At 36.0% G+C, this 26,427-nt stretch overlaps 3 protein-coding genes across 3 annotated transcripts in view; 2 read left to right on the forward strand and 1 right to left on the reverse strand.

Moving 5' to 3' along the window:
* Positions 1–322: 322 nt before the first annotated feature.
* get1 (guided entry of tail-anchored proteins factor 1) lies at positions 323–5,105 on the reverse strand. The gene is made up of 5 exons (XM_073817544.1): positions 4,818–5,105; positions 3,911–4,076; positions 1,054–1,121; positions 817–931; positions 323–668 (listed from the first exon to the last, which is right to left on the reverse strand). The coding sequence occupies exons 1-5, from the start codon at positions 4,905–4,907 to the stop codon at positions 595–597; spliced, it is 513 nt and encodes a 170-aa protein (XP_073673645.1). The 5' UTR covers positions 4,908–5,105; the 3' UTR covers positions 323–594.
* Positions 5,106–5,350: 245 nt separating this feature from the next.
* hmgn1a (high mobility group nucleosome binding domain 1a) lies at positions 5,351–8,511 on the forward strand. Its single transcript, XM_073817966.1, has 6 exons — positions 5,351–5,536; positions 6,768–6,794; positions 6,909–6,938; positions 7,029–7,070; positions 7,159–7,290; positions 7,470–8,511. Exons 1-6 carry the CDS (start codon positions 5,519–5,521, stop codon positions 7,533–7,535), a joined length of 315 nt encoding a protein of 104 aa, XP_073674067.1. The 5' UTR covers positions 5,351–5,518; the 3' UTR covers positions 7,536–8,511.
* A 1,879-nt stretch (positions 8,512–10,390) lies between these two features.
* Positions 10,391–26,427, forward strand: part of brwd1 (bromodomain and WD repeat domain containing 1) — a 30,578-nt gene continuing 14,541 nt past the window's right edge. Inside the window, exons 1-17 of the mRNA XM_073817475.1 lie at positions 10,391–10,561; positions 10,664–10,722; positions 10,826–10,855; positions 11,066–11,125; positions 11,840–11,987; positions 12,074–12,169; positions 14,944–15,104; positions 15,193–15,414; positions 21,424–21,524; positions 21,628–21,698; positions 21,808–21,908; positions 22,011–22,051; positions 22,682–22,783; positions 22,875–23,028; positions 24,723–24,857; positions 24,958–25,086; positions 25,241–25,466. Of these exons, the coding sequence (XP_073673576.1) occupies positions 10,513–10,561; positions 10,664–10,722; positions 10,826–10,855; positions 11,066–11,125; positions 11,840–11,987; positions 12,074–12,169; positions 14,944–15,104; positions 15,193–15,414; positions 21,424–21,524; positions 21,628–21,698; positions 21,808–21,908; positions 22,011–22,051; positions 22,682–22,783; positions 22,875–23,028; positions 24,723–24,857; positions 24,958–25,086; positions 25,241–25,466 (1,885 nt within the window). The 5' untranslated portion in view covers positions 10,391–10,512. The remainder of the gene's footprint in view (positions 10,562–10,663; positions 10,723–10,825; positions 10,856–11,065; positions 11,126–11,839; positions 11,988–12,073; positions 12,170–14,943; positions 15,105–15,192; positions 15,415–21,423; positions 21,525–21,627; positions 21,699–21,807; positions 21,909–22,010; positions 22,052–22,681; positions 22,784–22,874; positions 23,029–24,722; positions 24,858–24,957; positions 25,087–25,240; positions 25,467–26,427) is intronic.

A 26,427-nucleotide genomic window follows, 5' to 3' on the forward strand; every position in this document is an offset into this window, starting at 1 on the left:
TAATAAACGGAAAGAGATTTATGGGGAGGGATGGTACAAAACTGGCCCGTAAAACATTTGGAGGTTTTTATCACTTACTTTCTTCAGCCTGTACTGTGAATGATCACTCTATTTCCAGTGGCAATGTAAAAAATAAGTACAATTGTTGGTGTTAGTAGTATATTCAGATAATAAGATTAAATTAGACCAAACTTGATGAAAAAAAAAAAAAAAAGATCTCTGCAAAAATCCAAACATTTTTAAAGGGTTCACAAATCATTCTTTTTAATTATTCTTTATTTATTCACTATAAAGGCAAATATAACAAAACACTGTACAAAACTTTTCATTTGCATGTTTATTAATGCATGGACATTTAAATAAACAATTAAATAAATACATTTGTAACACTGACAAAAAGTACAGTTATGGTACAAGCAATAAACAGACAATCTTTTGCTTTGCTTGAAATTACAACAAAGTGTTTTGCAATTTGTAGGAATGTTTACTAGTCCATAAAACCTTTATATAGTGATTACAGAAGAATCTGTAAACAATAAAAGCTAAAATCATTTTACTGCAGACTTAAACCAGTGTCGACATAATGCTGTTCAATTAATTTACAGCATGTAAAATGATGGCAACAACCTTGTTGCAGACAACTAGCCAGCATGTGATTCCAACACCACCTGAGATAAAGCAACAAAAAAACACTTTAAAACACTTTACACTTCATGTAATTTTTTATTTCATCCAGGTGGCATGTAATATATTAAGATGCTAAGTTATACAAATTTTAGATCAATTTACCCCACTATATTTCCAAAGTGGCCATACCTGCAATTCCAGAAGGAAAGGCTACTAGTCTCTCCAGCGGAGCAATCCATTTACTAGGCACCACTGTGACCGGGTCTGCATAATACTTGAGTATGAGTGAGATCATAAGGGCCGCCTAACAACAGACAGCAGAAAACAGGACAAAATGCCATTATGAGAGAAAAATAACAAATGATACATACAGATATATGAATCATACATCAATCATAACACCCAAATTAAAAATTCATCACCCACCTGAAGAATGTAAAATGCAATATTTACAATCCATTTCATTTTGGCCTGCTGTGCAGTTCTTGATTTGACTGTAAAAAAAAAAAAAGAAAGAAATTGTTATATTAGTCTATCTACACATGGTTTCCTTTATAACCTCTGAAGAACTTCATTATCTTGCTCAGGTGTTTTATTGGATCTGACCCTCCAAGGTGGGGTTTGAAGAACCCTGATTTCAAACAAAGTCTATTCATGTCCCAGCATTGTTCCTGTAGAGCTACCTTCCAGCAAATTACAGTTCTAACCCTGCTTCAACAGACCAATCTGTTATTATCAAGCACTGCTGAAGGTCCTCATCAGCTGCTTCGGGTGTATTTGATCAGGGCTGGAGCTAAAGTCAAGGGGAAGAAATGTAAATTCTCTTCTGCTCCTCAGTGCACACGAGATGTATGAACTACGTTCCAGGTATTTTCATCCTTTTGAAAAGTGAACAGCATGAACCACTTCATTTTATCAATGCAGCTAACCTTCTGCCGCTTCATGTTCTCTGCTCACTCATTAAACTACGACAGGTGAGTTACTGCAAAAAGACAGTCATTGCGACACTGTAAAGTGATGAAGCCATGGTGCCGTGTGATTTTTGATACCATTTTAATAGTTTCAATGGTTTTTAGCTTGGAAAATATGTTAGTTTGACTAGAAACACCCAAGACCGGAAATCAAAAGCATTGGTATAGTCAGGTGAAACTTCTGTGTTCAGAAAAAGGTGTACAGGAAAAATGAACTCAAAATTTCATCAAAGCTTTTCTGAAGACAGTTGGTTCCCTTCAATGCCTTTTGGAAAATCTGTGTTGGTCAGTGTTGATATTGTGGTGGGCCGCCACAAATAAATCAATGCATGGGTAAGACTGTCAAAATCATTCCATGCTTTGGATGCCATCTCAAACGTAAAACACTTTAAGCGTTAGTTCACCCGAAAAAGAAATTCTATCATCATTTACACACCCTCTTGTCATTACAAACCCATAAGATTTTCGTTCATCTTTAAAACACAAATCAAGATATTTTCAATGCATCCTGAAAGATTTTTGTCCTCCACTGAAAATCTATTACACCAAAACATTGATGCCTCAGAAAGTTCAGAAATATAATCATAAAATCAATCCGTATGAATTAGTGGTTTAATCAAAGTCGCTATATATGTTGACCTCAAACCAATATGATAAACAGAAACTCAAACCTTACACTCTTAATTATAATATAGAAACGTTGATTTTAATGCAAAAACTGCCTTGAAACGATATGTATTGTGAAAAGTGCTATAATTAAAGGAACACTCCACTTTTTTTGGAAATAGGCTCATTCTCCAACTCCCCCCGAGTTAATAAGTTGATTTTTACCGTTTTGAAATCCATTCAGCCGTTCTCCTGTTCTGGCGATATCACTTTTAGCATAGCTTAGCATAGATCATTGAATCCTATTAGACCAATAGCATCACGTTCAAAAATGACCAACGAGTTTCGATATTTGTCCTATTTAAAACTTGACTCTTCTGTAGTTATATCGTGTACTAAGACCGGTGGAAATGCAAAGCTGCGAGTTTCTAGGCTGATAAGATTAGGAACTACACTCCCATTCCAGCGTAATACTCAAGGAAGTTTGCTGCCGTAATATGGTCGAAGCAGGCAGAGTATTATCAGAAATGAGTTCCCAGCTAGTTTAGCATTTGCACATGTGCTGCGTGGTATTACTGCTCCTGCTTCGGCCATATTACGGCAGCAAACTTCCTTGACTATTACGCCGGAATGGGAGTGTAGTTCCTAATCTTATCAGCCTAGAAAATTGAAGCTTTGCATTTCCACCGGTCTTAGTACACGATATAACTACAGAAGAGTCAAGTTTTAAATAGGACAAATATCGAAACTCGTTGGTCATTTTTGAACGCGATGCTATTGGTCTAATAGGATTCAATGATCTATGCTAAGCTATGCTAAAAGTGATATCGCCAGAACAGGAGAACGGCTGAATGGATTTCAAAACGGTAAAACTCAACTTATTAACTCGGGGGGAGTTGGAGAATGAGCCTATTTCCAAAAAAAAGTGGAGTGTTCCTTTAAATGTAAACTGAACTGACTTGAAACCACTTGATTTTCCATATGGATTACTTTTAAAATTTCAATGGATAGACAGAAATCACTCAGGTTTCATTTAAAGTATCTTCATTAGCATTTCAAAGATGAACCAAAGTCGTATGTGTTGACAAAATAAGGCAAAAATGAACAAAATGAGGGTGAGTAAATGAAAGAAGTTTTATTTTTTTGGGTGAACTATTTGCTTGAAACCACTAGATTATTGATGAGGATTACTTTTACAATTTCAGTGGATGGGCAGAAATATTTTAGGTTTCATTTAACATATGTTCACTGGTGTTTCAAAGATGAAGTATTTAGTCATGTCTGAACGACATGAGGGTGAGTAAATGAAGACAGAATTTTCATTTTTGCCTTCTGAACACTGAAGCCGTTCTCTGAAACCAACTTGCCATTTTCCACACCTGGCCTGAGACTTTGAATTCTCCACTGCAAAGTGAAGAAACTTTTGGTTTCTCAGTTCTTCTCACCCCACTATAAAGTAATTTATACGCTCCCAGTGAGGTTGTGCTAGTGACTGTAAATATCTTAACACTTGCCCATTGGTTCTTGCTTTCAATAGAGCAATATTACGCATGTTGTTTGCTATATAATTTGGCTGCTTTGTGGGCTTCTTTCGGTGTTGTGCTGGTTTGAAAGCAATCATTGTAGATTGTAACTTCATCAGCCATCTTGCCGCACATGCTTGTATTGCACATCCTCCTATAAGAAAAACACAAAATAATTTTTACCAAGAGTCTTCAGCTGATCGGTCATCTTGTTGATCTTGCGTTCCAATCTAGCGTATCTGGCAAACTCATCCATCATACTGATGGAGGACAGCTCCATCTTCATGTTTTGGATCTCCGTCCTCATCTCCATCTCCTGATCAGCATCTTTCTGGAAGATCTTTGACAGCTATGAGAACATAAAAGCAAGACCTTAATGTACATGTGCTCATTCATTTTAAATGACATGTACTCAAATAGCATGTCCTCAGTTTTACACTGCTATTTACACTATTACCAAAAAGATATTCAAAAGAATGATCTACTGACAAAAACCTACAACTGTAAAACATTAAATTTGTTAAATAAAATGTGGGTATTAAGCGCACACGTTTCTACTTTATCTACAGTAAGTGTTCACTCAATTTCATCATTAAAATGTATAATAACAACAATAATTCAGACATTAGCAAATTTTAGAGAGGGTGCTACGATAAAACCATGTCAGTTTTTGGACATTTAAGAATGTACAATTATGTTGGAGTACTACGAATGGGAAATGGCGTATTATATGAATAAATAATCATTCAGTACCATTACATACATCACAGTATCATTGTACTAGCATTTGATACCATGAAAGATGTGTGATTTTTAATGGTGTCAAATTATTTACAATCCACATCAAACGTTTATTTAGCAGTATTAATTGTCCTCTAGTTGGTCTTTAAGAATGAGTCTGACTTGGTTAAAACTAGAGATTATGGTAGTTTAACAGAGCAGCTTTTGTTTGCTGTGGCTGCGTGAAGCTCCTGTAGGGGTAGCAGACATGCTGTATCACAGAGCATTTATGGCGTCACATTACGACTAATGTACGTTTGAAATCATATATGTGCTTAAGTCCCTCAAACTCTTTTGAATGAGTACTTACAAATGAAGAAATGGACGGCAGCAATGTTTTGACGAGGTTGCACAGAAATACAGAGCTCAGTACAAGGAACCAGTTAAACCCGGCAGCCATTTTCTTTTCATCAGCCTGATCCTCCCCCAATGAATACAAACACACTAGCGCTGCTTTTTAACCGGTTCCTCACTTTAAATGTTTAATATACTTATATAATCTAAAAGTATGCAGCAACAGTCAAATATACCAACAGAGAATGTTTATAAGACATACAAAAATTAGTTTTTTTTATAAGCCGCGTGTTTCTTTAAATGCATTTAAAAAATCTAAATACATAACCGATGCAAATAAGACAATATATATTTACATGCTTACAGAAGCAACAAATGCAGAAAGTGGCGCCTAAAGTATATACAAGCAAATCTGTGATTGACATCTCAACCTATCCACACAGGTACTTTGCTTTGGTTTGAAATGTGGTTGCCAAGACGTTTCAGCCAATCACCGCTGAGAAGGGGCGGAGCGTAGCTCGCATCACGTTAGTGCTATAATGAAAAGAATATAGAAAGGGGAGATCCAATCCGGTTTCAGCTAGTTTCTGTTCCGATAGAACATTAATGCTTGCTTCAGTGTTTCCTAGACCTGGTTTTAACACTTTACTTATCACTGCGTAAGCTACTTTAATTTATTTCCTTTTTGTTTTGAAAGCGGACAAGCTTCAAGCAGCCATGCCTAAAAGGAGCAAAGTAAGTTCAAAAATATTGTATATTTGATTCTCTTTTATACTGTGGTTTTAATAGTATGCAGTAATTAAATAACCAAGTCCCTAGGACGCTTTATGTAAAGTTACGTGAGTGTTGACTGCTTTGGTGCATGTGTTAATTCGTAATCTAGGGCATGTGAGTCAGTGGCATGAATCTGGCGCCTTTTTACTTAGAGCTCTGCAATATTTAGTTTACTGTGGATACCTAAAGAATACTCGTTACGACGAGCATTCTCGGCTTTATTTTTGAATTAAAATAGTGACTATACTCAAAGTAACTGTTAATTATCAGACAAAGGGGTGTAACCTCGTAACATTTGGTCATGTTATTCCTCACAGAGAAGAGCTTACCCTGCAAATGTTTGGCTGTTAGCAGCGTGTTTCAGTACCTTTATAACCAAATACATACGAATCAGTCGAAGTTGCAAGTTTAAGGACATTGTGGGATTTTTCTTAGACCCTCGTGTAAATGTAAATACATGTATAGTTGCGTGTTGTGTACGACTCCATATGGTCCTGGAGTAGGACACATACACACTATAGTCTTGAGTGTCATGGCTGCCTTTGCACTAAACATATTTGAAGCGTTATCTAAACGAGTTTGTTATCCCAGCGAGTTTATTTTATAATTCGCTTTTAGTTTGCGTACCCTGCAGAATTTTTCACATGACCTTTGAAACGGACTTTGTAGAGTGGCTTAGAAAAGTTTTCACCGACTTTATTCGCGTATTTGTGTACTAAAGATATTAACTTTCCGTTTTCGCATCTCTGTTTTAATGTCGATGCAAACCTGGTTTATGTTAACAATGTTGGATAAAATGTATCGATGTTTAGTATATTTGCTCGTCGAAAGTGAATGAATTTTGTCTGTGGAGGCGGAGCTACTGCTCCCCTCCTCCATGTAAACTACTTCGGCACGGAAATTTTTCGGTAACAGCGTTACCAGCGACAAGAAGTTAGCTACACTGCAAAAAGCTAACGTAAATAAACGCACCATCATCCATTCCACCATCTTGTTTTATTTATATATTTTATATATTTTGCGACAAAATTAACTAGTACAATAAAGGAATTGAGTAGAATGTACCCTCCCCCACGTTCACTTTGTAAATTACATAATTGCCTAACTTGGAGGGGGTGTAGGGGTACTACACCTCCCCCCTCAGACATGATCTATGTACACATACTAACAGCTTCTGTTTCTTCTGGTACAGGCTAACAATGACACTGAAGCAGCTGGGGTAAGTTTGAATCTATTAGCATGTCACATGCCACGTTTTTGTATGTAACTGTGGTACTTATTGCTTGTTTGTTTTGTTGCCTTCCCATCTTGTCCTCATCAAATAAACAAACAGCCCAAGAGACGGTCTGAGAGACTTCAAGGTGTAAGTTGGTTTTGTCAGTCCTTTCGAAGTCATATGCACCCAATTACCTTTTTATGATACATATAGCTTATGCTGAATTCTGTTTTGCAGAAACCCCAAACGCCAAAGTCTGAGCCCAAGCCAAAAGTGAAGGTAAATTGGTTATCAAAATAAGATGTATTATTAATGCATCAGAATTGGCTTAACCGTGTATTTTTTTTTTTTTTCTGAAACATTACAGAAGGCACCTGCAAAGGGCAAAAAGGCCAAGGAGGTAGAAAAGGCCAAACCAGAGGAAAAGAAAGAGGACGCAAAGCCAGAGAAGGAGTCCGACGAGAAAACTCCTGCAGAGAACGGAGAGACCAAAGCTGAGGTAGCAAGCCATATTTAGTTAGGATGCTTAATCTTACCAGGTCCTCTATGATCTTGCTTGCTTGTTTGTCTACATTCCTCACTTTAGTCCAAAGTACTATAGAAAAGTTATGGATTTAACTGTGATTGAGTCTGTTGAAAACATTATTTATTGATTTGAATTTGTTTGTTTTGTTACAGGGGGACAATGGAGAAGCAGGAGGCGAGGAGGAAAAGGCCGACCAGAAAGAGGGAGCTGCTAAATAACATTAATAACATTTCACCAGAGCTCCCATACCTCTTTTCTTGTACAATACAGAGGAATATTTTTATTGACTATTTTCTAAAAAGCAGGTTTTTTAGTAGTTCAAGCTCATTTTATAGACAACGATCAAGAGAAAAGCCTTAGAGGGATTCCACTTTTTCCTACTCCAGTTTTTCCTGAAGAAGAGTTGCAGTCATGAATCAACTAGTGACTTCCTCTTATTATTATTTGGCTATATGTTTTTTTTTCTGACTCTGTTTTTGTTTTAAAAAAGGGAGGGGAGTGGAACAGGTTGCGGCAGATAATGTGATCGTGCCATTTTTAAAGATTAAAAAGATGAAATTTCTTAAGTCTTTCAATTGAAACTGGGAGAGTTTGCCTGAGACACTAACATTCCATAGGCAATATGAGGGACACCTGTATCTAGCCTGTATTGTATGGGAAGGGGCTTCTGTAAGAAAATGCTTTGTTTTATTGTTTCTGGGGGGTTGGGATTGATTGTAAGCTGTATTCTATAAATTGAACCCTTTTTATTCAAACTGTTTTATGAATCGACAGCTTTGATTAATGATCCTGCTCACTAGTACTGGAACACTCATTGGATGTGTGATTTACATTGACTTTTGTCTTTGTGTGGTGATAGCATTGCAATAACGTTGTATAGCTGCTGTGAAAAGGTTTTCATAATTTCTATATGCAGTATGTGATGGTACTTTAAGAGGATGAAAAATGGAATTGTGTGTGTTAGCAAAGCTGATAACAGCTGTGTTACAGTGTTAAACATGCAGGTCGTAGCTGACGTTATACAAAAGATACTGTAATTTCATTCATGTGAACACGCCAGCAGTAGCTATATCACTCAAGGTTTTAGGTTAAAAGTACACATGTACAGTGTCTTTTTTTATTTCCATTTTTAAGTAGCTGTATCTGTAATGATTGGTATGACGTACCGATAAAATGGTTGTAATTTCACCTTGATATTTTGTCCTGTTTTCTTTTATATGATCAAAAAGAACACTAGATAAAGATATGGAAGCAATTGCTAGAAAAGTAATGCTTTATTGACAATGTCAATATTGATATTGCATTAACATCTACGTTCATCTGTTTGTTTTTTAATTAGAAAATATGGTAATAAAAACAAATATAAGTATTGTGACTCCAATAGACCAAACTCTTTATAACTGACAATTAATTTGTCATAATGTGTGATCCTTCAGACTAATGTCTCTTGCATGAATTTTGAATGATTTGTCATGTTTAGAAAATTGGAGAGAAAAATCTAAACACTGACCTGATCATACATTTTTAAACTGCTCCTCAGTTGTGTTGCAAAATATCCAAGATGACCATCCAAGAAATGCATTAAGGAAGCTAGGACTGGGAATATTTACTTCACTATAGAAGAAAAGGGAAACGAGGATAGAGCTCTATGAGAATGTACATTTTAAACACATCAGAAGGATGTGGAATAGCAACGCTTCTCTCTTTGCTGTTTTGCGTATAAACATTTGTGCATCTTAATGGGGTTTCAGGGTCTACATTTTTGGAAGCTTTTATCTTTATGGGCTGAGTTTCCCAAAAGCATCATAAGCCCACACTCTTAAAATTAATGCTTAAAATAATGCTTTAAAGGGTTCTTTACAACGATGCCATAGAAGAACCATTTTTGGTTCCACAAAGAACCATTCAGTCAAAGGTCCTTTAAAGAAACATCTCTTTCTTACCTTTTTCAAATCTAAAAAACTTTTTTTTGCCACAATGAACCTTTTGTGAAACAGAAAGGTCTTCAGATGTTAAAGGTTCTTTATGGAACCATTTAGACAAAAAAGGTTCTTCTATGGCATCATGAAGCACCTTTATTTTTAAGAGTGTAATTTGATCGTAGAACCACTGTCATCAATGGAGCTACCATCAATGCTTTTGAGAAACACAGCCGTGATCAGTTTCCCTCAAGTTCACTCTGTTTTAGCAGAGTAACCACAGGTGTAATGTATTCTAAAATTAGAGGTCATTATATGATTTTAACAACCAGATTGTTTGTGAACACAAATACAACTCATTTTTATTTGTATAGAGATTTTTCCACTGTATGCATTGTTTCAAAGCAGCTTTACAGAAAACCATTACGCTGTGTTTGTGATATCTAATGTAAGAATGCGAATGAAGTTGGACTCTTCTATATATAGTATAAAAGTACTTCATTCATTCACATTCATAGTGTAAAATAACACCATTTAGCATTATTGAAATAGACACTTTAAGTGTCTGAATACTTTTTGAGGCCACTGTAACTGCTTCAATATTGAAAGGGTGAAAAGGCGACTTAACAGTTAGATAAAAAATAAGACTTGAATTTGCAAGCAGATTTTGTTCACACAAGATTTGTGCTCTGTCATTGGACATATGTGTGTAAAAACGTTATTTTGGCACAATTAGCATATTATTCTTAACCTAACCCCACATGCATGATAATAAGTAGTGGTGGCTAATATTAGCTGTTTGCATATCGTTAAATATTCAAACCGTCACGCTCTCACAGACCGTTTTATAGACAAAAGACGAACGGTTCTACTGTCGCCATTCTATGTGACGTCATGAACCAGCCGTTCGACCTTGTGTGAACAGCAACGCGGCTTTTTAGTCGAGGATTGTTGCGCTTGGAGTGACACAGCATGAAATGTTTCGATTTACATCGAGGGCTTGAGCACTGAATATTAAGACTTTTAAATCTCCGCGTGGCTTCTGTTTTGCTGAAGAAGACGGGCTGAGGAGTTATACCCCCTCCCCCTGTTTCCGGTGTTCAGGCGGAAGTAGCTATGAGCTCAGGCCTCATACTTCCAATGGCGACCGAAAACTGGCCGAACAGAAAGCGGGAGCAATCGTGGAGGGGTTCGAAGCTTACATTCGACATTAAATAATTATATAACTTACCAACTACACATAAAGTTCGTCTCCAAAAACTGTATTCTTTGAGCTATGGCCGATACTACAGCCAGAAATGGGAGTATTTCACCCCTTGAATCAGGTAGGACACAAAAAGTAACATTTAGGAATATTATCAAGAGGTACTTTTCTAGTGTATTTATCGTAAATCAACCTTCAACCTTCTCATGGTGTCCTTTCGCAGAGTTATATTACTTGATATCGCGCTATTTGAGCACGGGGCCGTGTCGGAAAGCGGCCGAGGTGAGTTGACTTTAGTCATCGAGACTTTAATAAGAGTATTATGTTTAAAATGATGCTCATCTGGATGAGAGCATTGAACACCGCTCATTCTCATCTGTTGCAGGCTCTTGTGTCTGAGCTGGAGGAAAATCAGGTGTGTTGCTCGATTACTTCATTCTTTATGTCCGTCTGTCAGTGTGTATGGTTCCCTCTTGGATTGAAACAAGGATTTGGCAGTATAGTACTTTTCATTATCGCTTGCCTTGAACTTGTTTACCTTTTCCGCTATTGTTTTTATTAAGATAACTTGGCATACGTCGATTTCCTTTGAGCCTTTTTAACCCGGCTTTTTTTTTTTTGGTAGCTCCTTCCACGTCGGTTGGATTGGGAAGGAAATGAGCATCCGCGATCTTATGAAGATTTGGTAAGTGTTTTGATTTTGTTTCTGGAGCATGTGTTTAATTCTTACACGTGTTCGTTTTGTTACCGATTTAGGATCGGCTTTAAATGACAGGCTTCTGATTTTTCTCCCCCTTTCAATTGGTTTAATAGGCGTAACATATTTGACTACTTAGTTTACGTTGCATAGCGTTATTATTACTAGCAGTTTTCGGGGGGTTCTGTTTTGACTGCTTCCCTATTATTTAGTGCTGTATTGCAGTTAGGGTGGGGCCTCGTCGGGTTGTGGCTACGTCAGGATGTTGAACCGTCCAATCAGATTTCAGGAATCTTCGTCGTCTTTTTATTTTGCATGTGACCTGCTCTCTGATTGGCTGATAAAGGGATCCAATTTACATAAACTCCTTGCACTCAGCCACATGAGACAGGCTTTTATTTATGTTTTTCTGAAGGGTCGTGACCACGGTCAGTTACCTTATGGGTGTTTTAAGTTTTTAAATGTTTCCTATTTAATGAAATTCTGCGTTTAATTGTATGCTTGGTTAAAAACACATTTTGAGAGAACTCGATATCTAATGCATCCACTTAATAAAAATAACTTATTTAGAAAAAAAAGTACTAGTTTACATTTATTTCTATCTATCTATCTATCTATCTATCTATATAATTTTATTTTTTTACTTGTTTTTTTTTTTTCATTAATGCATGACAAAGTAAAGAATCCTGTGTTCTTTGTAAGGTTGCTGCCAACAAACATATTGCACCAGACCACCTGTTGCAGATATGCAAGCAGATCGGCCCGATTCTGGACCGAGAGGTTCCGTCTGGTGTGCCAGGAGTCCACTCACTACTGGGGGCCGGGAAACACTCTTTACTGCGAACAAAAGGTGAGCATTGAGCCCCTTCTGCCTTGATGTGTTTGTCAGTTATCCAAGTCTAAATGTCACTACCTGCCTTCTCTCAACATCTCTAGACTGGGGCAATAGCAGATGGAAAGCCTCCACGTTCGCGGCCCTTCATAGAGGGAGACCACCAGAGAGGCCTTTAAACTGCAGGGATGCCAATATTGGTAAGTAACATCAGCTTTTTCTATCATGGCTTAATGATGAGGATTTTTAATTAAAATCTTTCTTTCCTTGGCTAGATCTTTAACTGGCTCAGAGAAAAAAAATACAAAGGTTGCTGTTGTTATTTATTTTTATTTTTTATTAAAGTTGTTTTTTTTCATCTGGAATTGATTGTTGTTTGCTAATTGCTATGATCTCATTCGAGTTTCTTAGTGATTGTTTTCATTAAATATAACGAGGGCAAAAAAATGCACAGATAAATAGAGTTGAATCCTAACATATAACTTGCTTTAAAAGCTGAAAATAAGGTAAAAGTTTAAAATAACACTAATGAAGGTCTATAATATGAAGTAATACCTAAATTATAGCACTACAATTTAACTTCATAAATGACACTTGACGTGAGCCAATATCAGCTTGGCACACCTTCTGTGTATAAAGACAGTGTAGAAGTGCAGAAGCAATCAAATTAGGGCTGTGGATCAATTAAACCTTTTTAGTAATTTTTTTTTTCAGTTAATCACAATAATTGCATGTCTGGATGGCCAAATCAGATTTTTTTGACCATATCTGAATTATTTCATTTATTAATTTTTTTTATTTTGTGGATGACCCGCTTACACCTTTTAAAAGTGACTTGTACAATATCTACGTTTACACTACACAGGCTTAACTTAAAAAAAACGCTTAAAATGGCTCAATGCATTAGAGATTGATATTACAAAGTCAAACTCTGCACACACTTTATTAATATAACATACCATGTATAAAAAAGCAGATGAATCAATGAGTTTGAGTTTAACTTATTGACAGGACTCAATAATGCGATAGTTTCATCCTTGCATCAAAATCATGCATCTACTTCGTCCTCATATATTTTATTTCCTCATTAAAACCAGATGTGTTAATCAATGATTGTATATCAAGAGTAGGGACATGTTTGTGTGCATTTTATTTTGTGATTTCACTGGAACGAAAAGTGTCTCCACAACAGTAAGCTACAGATTGAATCGCTCGTCTATGCACAAGCCACTATGACTGATAGCAGCAGCAACAAGCACTAATTTCATTGCCAGATCGCATCTTATTTTACACAGAAAAATGAAATTTATAATCTGCTAGTCAGCTAGAGATTTTTCTTTTATAATAGCGGTATCTGTATTGCAAGTTTCAAAAACATTTGACATCCAGTCTGAGAATATCAGATCTTATGTAATTATTTTTTTTATTTTTTTTTTTCCTGCGTACATATTTACGGGCCATATCCGATCTGTGCCACATGGCAGGGAAAAAAATCTGAATTGGCTCACTTGAACCATGCAGTGTAAATGCGGCCAAAGTGTATCTCAATTTTCTTTTCTTTTTTTAGATTTACAGCCATTTTACAATTTGAAAGACAATTTTAGCATTTAATATTCTGATTATTTGCAGTTCAAACCCAATATCTGTATCGTTTATCATCTATTTCAGAACATGATTATTGTCATAAGCTTGTAATTCTTAAAGGGTTGTGAAACCCCAGCCTACTTTTTCAGAGATTTTAGCAGAAGTGTTTGTGTTGCACATCATAGACAACAACGTTAGCATCTGTTAATAATAATTGTTAGAGAGAACTGGTTCATTTTGAGCTTTTTTGCGCTATTTTCATCTTTCGGGTTTAAAATCTACATTGTTCTGACGCCACAGTTTGTGACGTGGCGACGGACTATAGAGACAGAGCAACACGCTAAAAAACACATAAATACATTTTTATAAGTTGTTGACCTAAAAAACTAGCTTTTAAGGACACAAAAGTAGAGCACAATGTGTCTCATTACTTTGAGAACTGCATTAACTGGAGGGAAATTTAACAGCGACAGTAAACATTCATTATTTTTAACCATGTCAAAGGATTATTTCACCACCCTGAAAGGAGGAGATAAATTATTCGGCGTTTTTTAGCTCGTTTACTGTACACCTTGTCACATAGCAGCTTTTAGACATAGTTCTGTTTTTTGTTATGAATCAGAAATGACAAGGAGTCATCTTCCCGCAATACAAAGTCAATAGAGAGCGTTGGATTGTTTTCCCCGCTGGTGTGGGCATGGCCTAAATGCGCTCTGATGACGCATCGGTGTCTCATAAATATTCATGACGCTGAGTGTTCTTATCCTATGAGAAGACGCTTTGCTTAATTATTTATGACAGCGTGTGCTGATTTGTTGTGACAGGCGCTTCAGACTATGAGATTGCGTACATTAACTGAAAGAAACGTTCATGGATCGAAAAAAAGTGTAAGAGTTCGGCACACGTGATTCATTTATAAAATGAGTGTAAGTGTTTTTTCCTTGACGCAACCCATCAGACGTCACAAAATAAGCCTTAAAAATTATTAGAGGTTCAACAGCGCGTTCATATGTTTTCGATGCATGGAGCAAATGGCTGTTCATTTATTTGTGCAATAACTAGAGATTTTTGTCATTACTGGCTCTGTCTGTTTGAATGAGAGCTTTTTTGCTTACATTTATTTTATGCATTAATTCCAAATGAGCAATAAAATCACTATGTAAAATTTTGTAGTATTATTAGTATTGTGTGAGGATCGATTGTCATAGGGGCATCTAAGAAGTGCGGTAGACACATTAGCGCACTCTCAGGAATGAGTGGGGGGGGGTGAAAGGATAATGCATTAATTGCGTCCATTTTATTGTGCTGAATGTATTTAGACTTTGTCTGGGCAGAAAGAAATTAAAAATGAAATGAGCGCTCTGAGTGGATTTCCTCTCTGTTTTTGTAGTGGAGGTGTGCCGAGGCAGAGAGCTCACAGGAGCTCAGCGCTTCAACTCTATCAACCCTGTCAGCAATTATCAACACATGAAGATGCACAGGAGGATCCTGGGACATCTCTCTGCTGTGTACTGTATCGCCTTTGATCGAACAGGTTCCAGGATTTTTACGGTGAGCGCCAGTAATCTTTGCGTACCTTCAGACTAGCTCTTGGTCCATACTGTCCAACACTTGACCCTGTTCTTTTCTTGACCCTCAGGGTTCCGACGATGCCTTGGTGAAGATTTGGTCCTCTTTTGATGGAAGGCTTCACTCCACTCTCAGAGGACATTATGCTGAGATAACAGACCTTGCCGTTAACTTTGAGAATACCCTTATTGCGGCTGGGAGCTGTGACAAGACCATTCGAGTCTGGTGCCTTCGTACTTGTGCCCCAGTGGCGGTCCTGCAGGGCCACGGTGGATCTATTACCTCGTTACAGGTAAGAGTGCTGTAAAATGCCTGTTTAAATGCTGTATTATTAATGTGAATTTGCTGGCATTACTTGCCAACTATGAAGTGGTATTTGTCATATATTTGTCATTTGCTGCATTACACTAGTGGTCAAACATGTGGAATGTGGAAGAAATTTTAAAATATTTTTGAAAGAATTTGCTTATGGTCACTAAGGCTCCATTTATTTGATGAAAAATACAGTGAAAATGATAATGTTGTGAAACTATTACAATTTAAATTTAAAAATAGTAAAAATACTATTACTATTTAAATCAATTTAATATTTTAATTAGGGCCGGGACTCGATTAAAAAAATTTATCTAATTAATTAGAGGCTTTGTAATTAATTAATCGAAATTAATCGCATTTTAATCGCATATAAATATTTGACCTGAGAACAGTGAGAAGTAAGTTTTTTCATATGGATTTTTAGTATACCATTGAATAATGACTGAATACATAAACTTAAGCAACAAAATATTGTTTATTTTTGTTCAACCAAGTCCAACAGACCAGTGCAATATAATTAAGTGTAGCAATAGGATACAGTGTTTCCCCTAGGTTTCCATACTTTTTTTTCTCTGTACTTTACCCTACTTTGTGTAATAACGAAAACATTTATTTCAGTGAAAAAATAAATTTAATACTCTCTATTTTAACATTTTGAACAATAGGGCTTTACAATCTTTTGCTATTTTTATTTTTTTTTTTAAGAAATTCTTGTGTTTTAATTTTTCTCATAATCAAATGAAAGCATAAACATTTATTTATTTTTAATCCAATGAAAAATAAACCTTTTTAATTTTTGGCAAACAAACAGAGGTTTGCTGTTAAAATCAATAAATAATAATAATTTAACATTTAAATAATAATCGTATTTTTTTCTAAAATTAAGTGGTTAATCTTGTTGTTATATTTATTTTTTTTATCATATATATTGTTTTTTGTCAATTATTTAAATAGGAATATTGTTCTGTTTCATGTTAAACCGTACTTTTATTTTGACAGGTTGCCGTGAAGTTTCTCTGTGTAAAGTATGATATGATGCTAGTTTTCTCAAATGAAACGGTAAAAGTGACACTGACAGTAGCTTTGGAGATTGAGTCTATCTGTTCATTTGAGATGCAAATGCCAAAAATTAACGGGAGCATCACGCGTGCAGTAAAAAAAAGCCTCTCTGCCATTCTAACATACAGAGGCAAACGGTACATGCAGGATTCATATTAAAACGGTCTTTTTGCATTTCAGTTTTCACAGACACTAGTCCATATCGCGATTTGAATTAAGTGACAGACCAACTTTTGATTTATCAATCCAAAAATCGACGAATTTACGTGGCATTCCGTGCTATAGTAAATTCGGTTTTTATGAATGGAGTCCGCGATCCAGTCCGTGTTTTCTTGGAGGAGACATTGTAAACGCGCCCCCCTAAGATAATGGTAGGTGAAACACTGGGATATTTAGAAATATACTAGCCTACATTTCAGAAATTCAGATACCCTATAGGTAGGTAGACCTTCTGTAAAAGCATTGAGGTGATACATGAGGCTCGATGTGCTGCGGTGATATGCGCATTCCTTTGTCTGAACGCTAGTTGGTGCTCCAGTATAATCGGTCCGCTGAAACTCATCCAGTGAGAAACGTTCCGCGGTGCAAAATTAAGTGCGATTAAAATGCGTTAAAAAAATTTAACGCGTTATTTTTGTGTAATTAATTAATCTAAATTAACGCGTTAAAGTCCCGGCCCTAATTTTAATATAATATTGAACTCTGCACTGAGCTCTGAATCCTGGTTGTTTGTTTTATTTGCTTTTTTGAGGTTACAATTTTTCTAAAGACTTGCATGGAACCCATCTTTTAAAATTAAATGTACATCTATATAGGGCTGCAACAACGAATCGATAAAAATCGATTACTAAAAGAGTTGGCAACGAATTTCATAATTATTATATATATTTATAAAAAAAATTGAGCGCAGAGCGGAGTGGACACATTCGGTCTCTCTCCCGCACTGATGCCAGCAGAGTTCGGCACCTCATAAGCTGTTTCCATCCAAAAATGCGAATTTAACTTATGCGCAAAACTGGAACATTTGAGCATAAAGCACCGTTTCTACATTATATATATATGCTGCCCCGATTTATATCAAACATGTTTGATATTTAAGCCTACTTTGGCTAGCCTACTTTCACAGCAGCCAATGCTCGATCGCAAAACAGCTGCTGTACGGGTCGTTGGATAGTGGAGATGGAGAAAACTACTTCTATAGTTTTTGTAACTCTGTCTGTATAATGTGTCGAAAACATACCACAACCGTGAGGAGAAAGAGGAGCTCTGCTGAGGTGAAATCGTCTCAGTTTTGAATAGGGCTGTGACGGTGGCACGTTGTTTTTTTTATATATAGCCTACACTTCAGTCAGCGAACAAGCAGCCTAAAAACGCTAAAATAAATCAAATAAATAATATATTTAATTAAGAAAGTAGCCTAAGAATATTATATAGGCTATTAAACAAACGTTCCTTGTAAAAATGTCCGACAGCTCATCAATTTTTGGCCGACTGAATTTCCAGTCCGACTGTCTTTTTTTCTCTTTCTCTTCCTCATTACACAGCTGCTGTTTTTAATAGCAAAGTGATTACATTTATTTTCGTTCCTTTAGTTTATAAAGTTAATTTAGAGATATTTGGAACACTTTTTGTTTGTTAAATTCAAGTTTTTGTTTTTTAAAGTTATACCTAGCAAACAGCGGCAGACAGATCAAAAGCCTGCTTAAGTCATCGCGATTTAAATTAAAATCCATTGATATAAAAAACTTAAAACATATCACAATATTAGTTTAATCATTCAATCAAGATAATTCCAAAGTTTGTGCGGAGAGAAGCGCGCTTTGCAGGACATGGAGACGCCAGTGCAATGTGGAATTTCTTTTTTGCTCATAAAGGTAAGAGTAATTTACCACCCGGGCCGGAACTGTAAAGGGTCTACCTTAGTTTGTGTGTACTCACAGTATCAACAAAATGTGCTCTTAAAGAAAACAAACAGAATACGCTTGATATCTTTGGTTTAAACAGGAGCGCTTCACAATAATTAACCGAAACCCAGGTAATTGCCTCACAAACACAATATCTATAGAAAGCTTTAAATTATTATTTTACTATAAAACGAAATAATTAAAATCGAAAACAAAACTCTTTCATTAGCTAATCCATAAAGATGCATTAGGCATTAATGAGCAGATGGCAGGATCGTCAATTTCATCTTTGCAACACTGAATCAGAAAATACTAGTTTATTAATAAGTAATTCTAATATTTTCTTAATTTTTGCCTTGACACATTCATGGTAATTACTTTTGCTGGGGCTTTGAGGCCAGTTTTGCGTGCATTTGAATGCGGAACTCTTCCAGCTGGTCGCTGCTGATGGCAGGACACTAAACACCGCCATGGCAGAATGAATGTAGCAGAGAGTTAGTCAAGTTATCCCGTTCCAGCGTGCAAAGTCACATGACTTTTTTAATGCGCACTGAGGAATTTAATTTGAGAGGCTTCTTGATGGGAAATGCAGCATGTACACCACAGCAAGCCGCTGTCTTGACGGATAGTATTTTTAGTTTATTTAGTCTATATAGATCTATATAGATTTTAGTTCTGTTTTTGAATAAAGGGTTGTAAATCCTTTTTTTTTTTTTTTTTAAATCCGATTCATCGATTAATCGAAAAAATAATCGACAGATTAATCGATTATTAAAATAATCGTTAGTTGCAGCCCTACATCTATACACTTCAGAAACACCTTCTGTGTTGTGTGCTGCTTCCTTCTTTTCTGGATCTGTAATGTTCTGGATTTTGCAGTGATTATTGAGCTTGTCTGGTCGATGGTAATGCTGAGGACATTTGTTTGATTTCCAGGGAAATAACTAATAAAATGTGACCACATATGTCATGGGAACATATCCTTTGTTTGTGACCACAGTATCTATTTTGAACTCCATGTCATGTGTGAAAATTGTGGCTACATTGTTTAAATTTGTTTCGTTGATTTAGATGGGACAGGATGTGAAGGGCAGGGCAGGGCTTTATGCTCGCGTTTCTTTTCTCTAACCTAAAATTAGCACCACAGTCAAATTTTTCAGGAGCATATTCTAAACAATAATAAAAAAAGGATATTTTTTTGCTTTCCTATTACGAGGAGATATTTGATATTTGAGTCCCAGTTTTTACCTTTGTAAAGGCATTTTTCTAACTTTATATATATTTTTTTTTTTTTTTAATTATTAAAAGTTAAAATGATTAACTTTATAAAAGTTCTAATTAAAACATAAAGTATAAAAATAAGTTACCAATCAAATGAAATCAGTATTAACAAAATTAATTTGTACTACAGAGGTGGCACAAAAGTGGCTTGTAGGTGTATTTTCATATGCGTAATGAGGCTCAGAGGTGGCAATCAAATTTATAAATTCATGTTGAGATTAATATTTTAAATATAAAATTTTGAATACAGAAATAATAAATGATTTAAATAACTGAATAGATACGTTAAAGATGAAACTAAATCTGCCAGCAGGTGGAGGCAATACACTGATTTAATTACTGAATCATATCGTTCATTTGATACGTTTAAACAGCTGATTCAATCAGAAATAAAGCTAGTGACTGTCTTTAAGAATGAGAAATTGAGTCATTTCACTAATTCATTTAAAAACGCATGTTCATTAATAAACGAAACACTACTTTGTTTGAATGGAGATGCACAGCGGCTCAGTTGGACTTGTTTCAGACTAGACAATGAAATTGAGAAAAATCAGGCAATAGTGTTATAGTCAGACAGTGTAAGTCACTTAATAATAACTTCTTGTTTATTTAGCTGTTGTGTTAAATCAATGTCTCGTTTACAAACTCCCTTAAAAATTATTAAATACTGTCACTCAGCTCATCGTGATCTCACAAAGTTCAATTAAACAAAGCTCTCTACACTGCACAATGAATCTTTACACTCTCTCTACACTTAAAGGATTCATGAAATATGTCTGTCATACATTGCTCAATGTTGCAAAAACACGTACAAACCTTTGAAGCTCCCCTCAGCGCAAACACAAATATGCTAATCGGGTCAGTTGCACATGGTGCTCCTAAATATATTTTCATAGTCACATGCTGTAGTTTTCAGTTGCAAATGCAAGTAAAATGGTAGAGCCCTGAGGTGGGAGAGCAGGGGACAGATTTTAAATGATCACAAACTCGAGTTGACCAAAACTGTTGGATCTAACAACTTACTTCTTCAAAGCCACTGCCACATATTTATTTGTTCCCTTGTTTTTACAGAATATTTATATAGGTAATAGGATTCTTGCGGGTTTCCACCAAAATAAGCCAACATTCATGAATGTTAGTATTGTAATTTTACTGTTGTTCTGTAAAATAAAAAAAAAAGTAAACGAAAATAATGGTTATCATTACAACAGCTGAATTAATACTTTATTTATAACATTGTCCTTTGCTCAGCAAGGCTGCTTTTATTTGTACATTAAACACATGGCTGATTCAAGAAGGGGGTATTAAAATTGTCCTAAGAATATTGTATTACTAACTTATTCATTTGAAGTTAAATTGTGCTTTGTTGGTAGGCTATAATGTTTACTCAGGTGTTAAAAATGTTCAGTGTTATGTAAATATTTTTTTCAATTGTTGTTTTATTTATTTATTTTTTGAAAACACATTTTGGCTATTTAATTTATGCAATTGTGAAAAAAAAAAAAATTGGCAAAATACATAGGAGAAAAAACATGAAAAACCGTGTTGGGTAATCAGCCTTCAGCCCAGTGTTTAATTTTGTTTGGCTTTGGCCAAGAACTTTCCTTTTGGTGCATCCCTACTCTGAAGCATATTATTCTTAACAATAATGCGTACAGTTGTATCATTTTCATGTGTTTCCATGCTGCTTATGCTGCCATGTTGTTCTAACAGGTGTTTCTACTTCCTCTTTCTCTTTGTAGTTCTCTCCAATTGTCAAGGGCTCCAGAAGGTACATGGTGTCCACAGGAACTGATGCAACAGTGTGTTTCTGGCAGTGGGATGTGAATAATAACGCTTTCAGGTGAGGGTTCTTCAACACATTAGAATAAAACGATTAGGAATGGGTCTGGTGTGTATCAAATATTGAGGTTCATTCTTTTTTGATTTCCTTTAATGTTTGTCAGCGATCGTCCACACAAATTCACAGAGAAGCCGAGGCCTGGTGTTCAGACTATCTGCTCTTCCTTCAGCCCTGGTGAGATGACTGAATGTTTGAATTACAGCTGAAGGCTTTTTTCCCCCTTTTGACACGTGTATGTTTATGTAAGGGTTTTTTCAGTGCATTTTTTTTTCTCTTCATGCAGGTGGCATGTTCCTTGCAACAGGAAGCACAGATGATGTCATCAGGATATACTACCTTGGCAGTGGCAGTCCAGAAAAACTAGCTGAGCTGGACTCTCACACGGTAAGATCGCCCAGTTTTTAGGAATAGCTGAATAATCAACAGCTTTTGAAGGAATATCTCACATGGTGTGCCATGATTTACATTATTTGGTTTCATTTGTAGGACAAGGTGGACAGTATCCAGTTCTGTCATTCAGGAGAGAGGTAATATTGCTGGTTTACCACAAAGCAATCATTCGTTTGGTGATACACTGAGAATTTAGTGTCCGAAAGTAAAAAAATTTTTTTTTTTTTTTTTTTTTTTTTTCAGCCAAACCAGTTTTAGTGGTCTGGAATTAATTGACAAAAACGTTTACGTTTAATTAGCGATTTGACTGTGTCAGTGTCTGTTTCGTGCAGGTTGATGATGTTAATTTCTGATTTTTCATCACAAAATCTTTTATTGTATGCTGTTTTAAGTTTGTTCACTCAGTGTTTAAGCTGCAGAAAGATGTCAATAAAAACTTGTAAATGTAGTTTAATGTTACATTTACTACAGTAAAGCTATTAAGTGTTCATAGCCAGAAAATATAATTAGCTGTGTAGGCAATTAAAGTCTCATTACTATGATTTAAATGGGTTATTAATAGACATGGGATTTGCTGACTAATGCTTAAAATGTTTTAATGTTGACTACTAGTCAACCAGAAAAATCTTTAGTTGAGGGTGGCCATATTTCTTGGCTAAATAAAAACTTTCATTTCGATTTAGATAAATTCAGTTCGGTGCATCACTTTAATTTTACTTTCGTTTTTTTCTATTTCCCAAATTATTCTTTTAATGTCTCTCTTTTAGATTTGTGAGTGGCAGTCGAGACGGCACTGCTCGTATATGGCGACTACATCAGAGACATCAGTGGAAGAGCGTTTTATTGAACATGTCTGCCACTCTTCCAGGGTATAAAAAGCCTCTGGGAAACCTCAAACAGATGCTTCACTGACTGTGACTAGATCTCCTAATGAAGCTGCTCCTCCTTTGCTTACTGTAGGTCTGCACCTTTAACAGAGGAAGAAAATTTCTTCAAACCCAAAGTTACCATGGTGTCCTGGGACCGCCATGACAACACAGTCATCACTGCTGTCAACAATCATCTGCTCAAAGTTTGGAACTCCTATACTGGACAGCTGCTACATATCCTTAAAGTAAGACAGTTTCCACCACTCAGATTCTCAAATTTAGTTGAAGGAAGAGTTCACACAAAAATGTACATTTGTCATTTATGTATGGCACTCCAGAAGTTCCAAATCAAATAAATCTTAATTAGTAAAATGCTGAAAATAGTCTCTTTTTTTCCCACATTAGCAACAAAGAAACAAAACAAACATAATGAACAGAGCAGCATCAGCAATATCAACAAAATAAATGAGCAAAACAAAGCCAAACCGACTGTAGCTCACCATTTTGAGTGTTAGGCCTAAACTAACTTTTTGCCACACCTGGTAATGGCCGGTAAAGTGATTAAATTTAAAAACAGGCCGTTATTACTACTACAATGACTAAACATACTTGCAATGTTTTTAATTAACTTTAACTTTAAAATCATCTTCATCTAAACCATAAATTGTATATGCATACACAATCCAGATTAATCTTTATTTAAGCTACCAAAGTTAATAACCAACTAGAGCAGTCGATTTCTGTTTCTTTTGTTCTTTGATTTCCATCAGTGACAGATTTCAGCAGGTTTCACTTTAAAAGCAGTGCGGTGCCTTTAAAACCTGATGGGCGTGACGTGGATATGACCTGATTTTCTCCCTAATCTTTACAGTCATTTAAGACTTTATAATTCATTTAAGACTACGTTTATGAGGTAACTCGCCAAAACCATGCATTTTGGTAATTTAGTGTGTTTTCGTTTGTAGAAATGCTACTAATGCGCTGTCTGAAGCGGCTCAGCTTATGCCCACAGGCAAACGCGCAACTTTTCAAACTATACTTCAGTCGGCGTAACCTAGGGTATGTGTCACCACGTTCTCGGGTTAAAAAGAATAAAGAAGGGAAAAGTTAATCTTCCGAAATGAAGCAGCAATATCTTCTCAGATAAAATTGATTAGAACCTTAGGAACAAGCTGGCCATTATTCAAACCTATATTCAAACCGAACCCAAAAAAATAGGTGATACTCCTTTGACCCACCGCGCCCCCTGCTGGGACACTTCAAACGTGTACGGCGATGATGGTTTTTAATAGCTTGAATCTAAGAAACTAAGTGTATGACTTTACCTCTCTCACGTCTGTCTCTCTCAAGGGTGACTGACAGCATCGTCTCTACTAACAGTTAAACTTTAAGTTCATTTTCTTCAAGACCACGCCATTGTTACCTCGCGTGTGAGAGCTGTCATGTCGTTTTTAAGTTGTTAATCGTCAGAGCAGCGCTAACAACATTAGCGCGAATGCTAACGCGAGTGCAAACTGTAACGTTATGTGTGTGCGTCTGTGAGGTGAGTGAGAGAGGGCGAGAGAAATAGAGTTTGTGCTTTCCGTACATAATAAAACGTAATGTATTGTGGAGAAAAACATGGAAATAATCTGTCGTTTTTATCCTGATGTTTACTGTATTTATTAGTTTGGCCAGTGTCATTGTGGGTTTTAGTTATTTTGCTGTTTTGGGCTGTAAGGACCTTTGACATAACTGAAATCGTATGGCGAAGTGATATAGACATGCACTGCGGTCTAAAGCTGCCTGGAACTACGTTCGCCGTGCGTTTCCCTGAATATAATGCACACCTCTAGAACGTTCGTCAGCCAATCAGATTCAAGCATTCAACGGCCCTGTAGTATAAGCATATATAATTGAATGCTATATGGAGGTTAATTCATTTCTCCTCACTTCACAGGGTCATGAGGCCGAGGTATTTGTTTTGGAGCCACATCCCTATGACTCTCGCATCATGCTGTCCGCTGGCCATGATGGGAATGTCTTCATATGGGACCTCATCAGAGGCACCAAAACCATGCATTACTTTAATATGGTGGAGTATCCCAATATTTTTTTAGTTGCTTTATAACTGTATCAATTATTGGACACGCCAAAATAATGTATATCTTTGTTATTCTGTTTTTGTGGTAAAGATCGAAGGTCAAGGACATGGTGCTGTATTTGACTGTAAGTTCACCACTGATGGGCATCGCTTTGCAATGACAGATTCTCATGGACATCTGGTTATTTTTGGCTTTGGGAGCTCTAAGCCTTATGAGAAGGTTTGTAACTGAGAAATTATGAAGTTGATGATTTTACATTTTTCCATATATCTGTATTGCACTAAGGCACTTATAAAAAAAAAAATATAAAAAGCCTGACACGTTTCTGTATGTAATTTCTTTATCAATTAATTTTCTCCAAATGAATCTACAGCTTCCAGACCAGGTGTTTTTCCACACTGACTATCGCCCGCTGATCAGGGACACAAATGGGTTTGTTCTGGATGAGCAGACCCAGCAGGCCCCACACCTGATGCCTCCTCCCTTTCTGGTGGATGTTGATGGTAACCCTCACCCTCCCAGGTTTCAAAGACTGGTCCCAGGAAGAGAAAACATTGCAGATGAGCATCTAGTCCCTCAACTGGGCTACGTTGCTACAAGTAAGTTTCCTAATGTTGTCATAACTTTTTTTGTAATGAGTCCCTTGTTCATTGTTGACTGCTTTAACATTGTGTGGGGTACGCTGTAAACAAAGCACTGAAAGACCAGTTTCAGAACCTTGTTTAAAAAAAACAAATTAGCACTAGATTTTTTTTTTTTTTTTTTTTTTGCTGAAATTGAGGATTTCTTTAGTAAAAACACAAAAAGCTTATTTAAAAATCAATAAATGAAATCAATCAATACTCAAATAAAAACTGAGAAATTTAAATTGTGCACAAAGCAGTTTTAAAATGTTTCAATGATTTAATTATTACTGTAATTCCATTGTTAACTTGTTTTCATAAAATGTATCGCACATAGGCTACATTACACAGTTAAGATATCAGAAGGATTTTTTCTAGCTAACTAACACGTTTATCAACATTGAATTTCTTTCCTGAGGCTAATGTAATGTTACGTTAAAGCGTTTATAAGCTTTTTATTGACATTTTTCCGCAGTTGAAACACTGATTAAGGGATCACGTGAGACATTATCCTTTTTTTTTTTTCAACATACCTTTTGATGTTTATTCATGTTAATTTTACATGTGCTTTGCACTGCTATTATAACTGAGGTAGCACCAAAACCACATTTATTGTTCAAGTTCCATGGTAAAACAGACTGAATGTAAAGCCAAGACCTTTTCATAACAAAAAATGAGCCAAGTACAAAACTTACAGGTGCAGTGCTCTACTGCTCACTCATTCTACCCACTGGTCACTTTTGCGACTAACTTTCTCAGTGTTGTTTATCTGTTGTAGCTTATGTATTGTGTGCACACAATTAATGCTTAGACAGTCAAAATGTGCCATCGGAGAAGAGCTAATTAAATGTGTTATTTTTGGAGTGTGATTTTGGACGAATCCAAACTTTTTTTGCATTTCTGGCCAAATGTTTCCAGTTGCCAAAAACTTGGTGTA

This window comes from Garra rufa, chromosome 14 (assembly GCF_049309525.1).
Source record: "Garra rufa chromosome 14, GarRuf1.0, whole genome shotgun sequence".
Taxonomy (NCBI): domain Eukaryota; kingdom Metazoa; phylum Chordata; class Actinopteri; order Cypriniformes; family Cyprinidae; genus Garra; species Garra rufa.

Bases quoted from the DNA above. Each gene is read 5' to 3' on its own strand.
- get1 (XM_073817544.1), bottom strand. From the start codon at position 4,907: ATGGCTGCCGGGTTTAACTGGTTCCTTGTACTGAGCTCTGTATTTCTG. The intron at 932-1,053 runs GTGGGTGATGAA...GTCTGTTGTTAG, and splicing joins TTGCATTTTACATTCTTCAG to GCGGCCCTTATGATCTCACT. The intron at 669-816 runs GTATGGCCACTT...GCTTTATCTCAG, and splicing joins CTTTCCTTCTGGAATTGCAG to GTGGTGTTGGAATCACATGC.
- hmgn1a (XM_073817966.1), top strand. The intron at 6,939-7,028 runs GTAAGTTGGTTT...TCTGTTTTGCAG, and splicing joins GGTCTGAGAGACTTCAAGGT to AAACCCCAAACGCCAAAGTC. The intron at 7,291-7,469 runs GTAGCAAGCCAT...GTTTTGTTACAG, and splicing joins ACGGAGAGACCAAAGCTGAG to GGGGACAATGGAGAAGCAGG.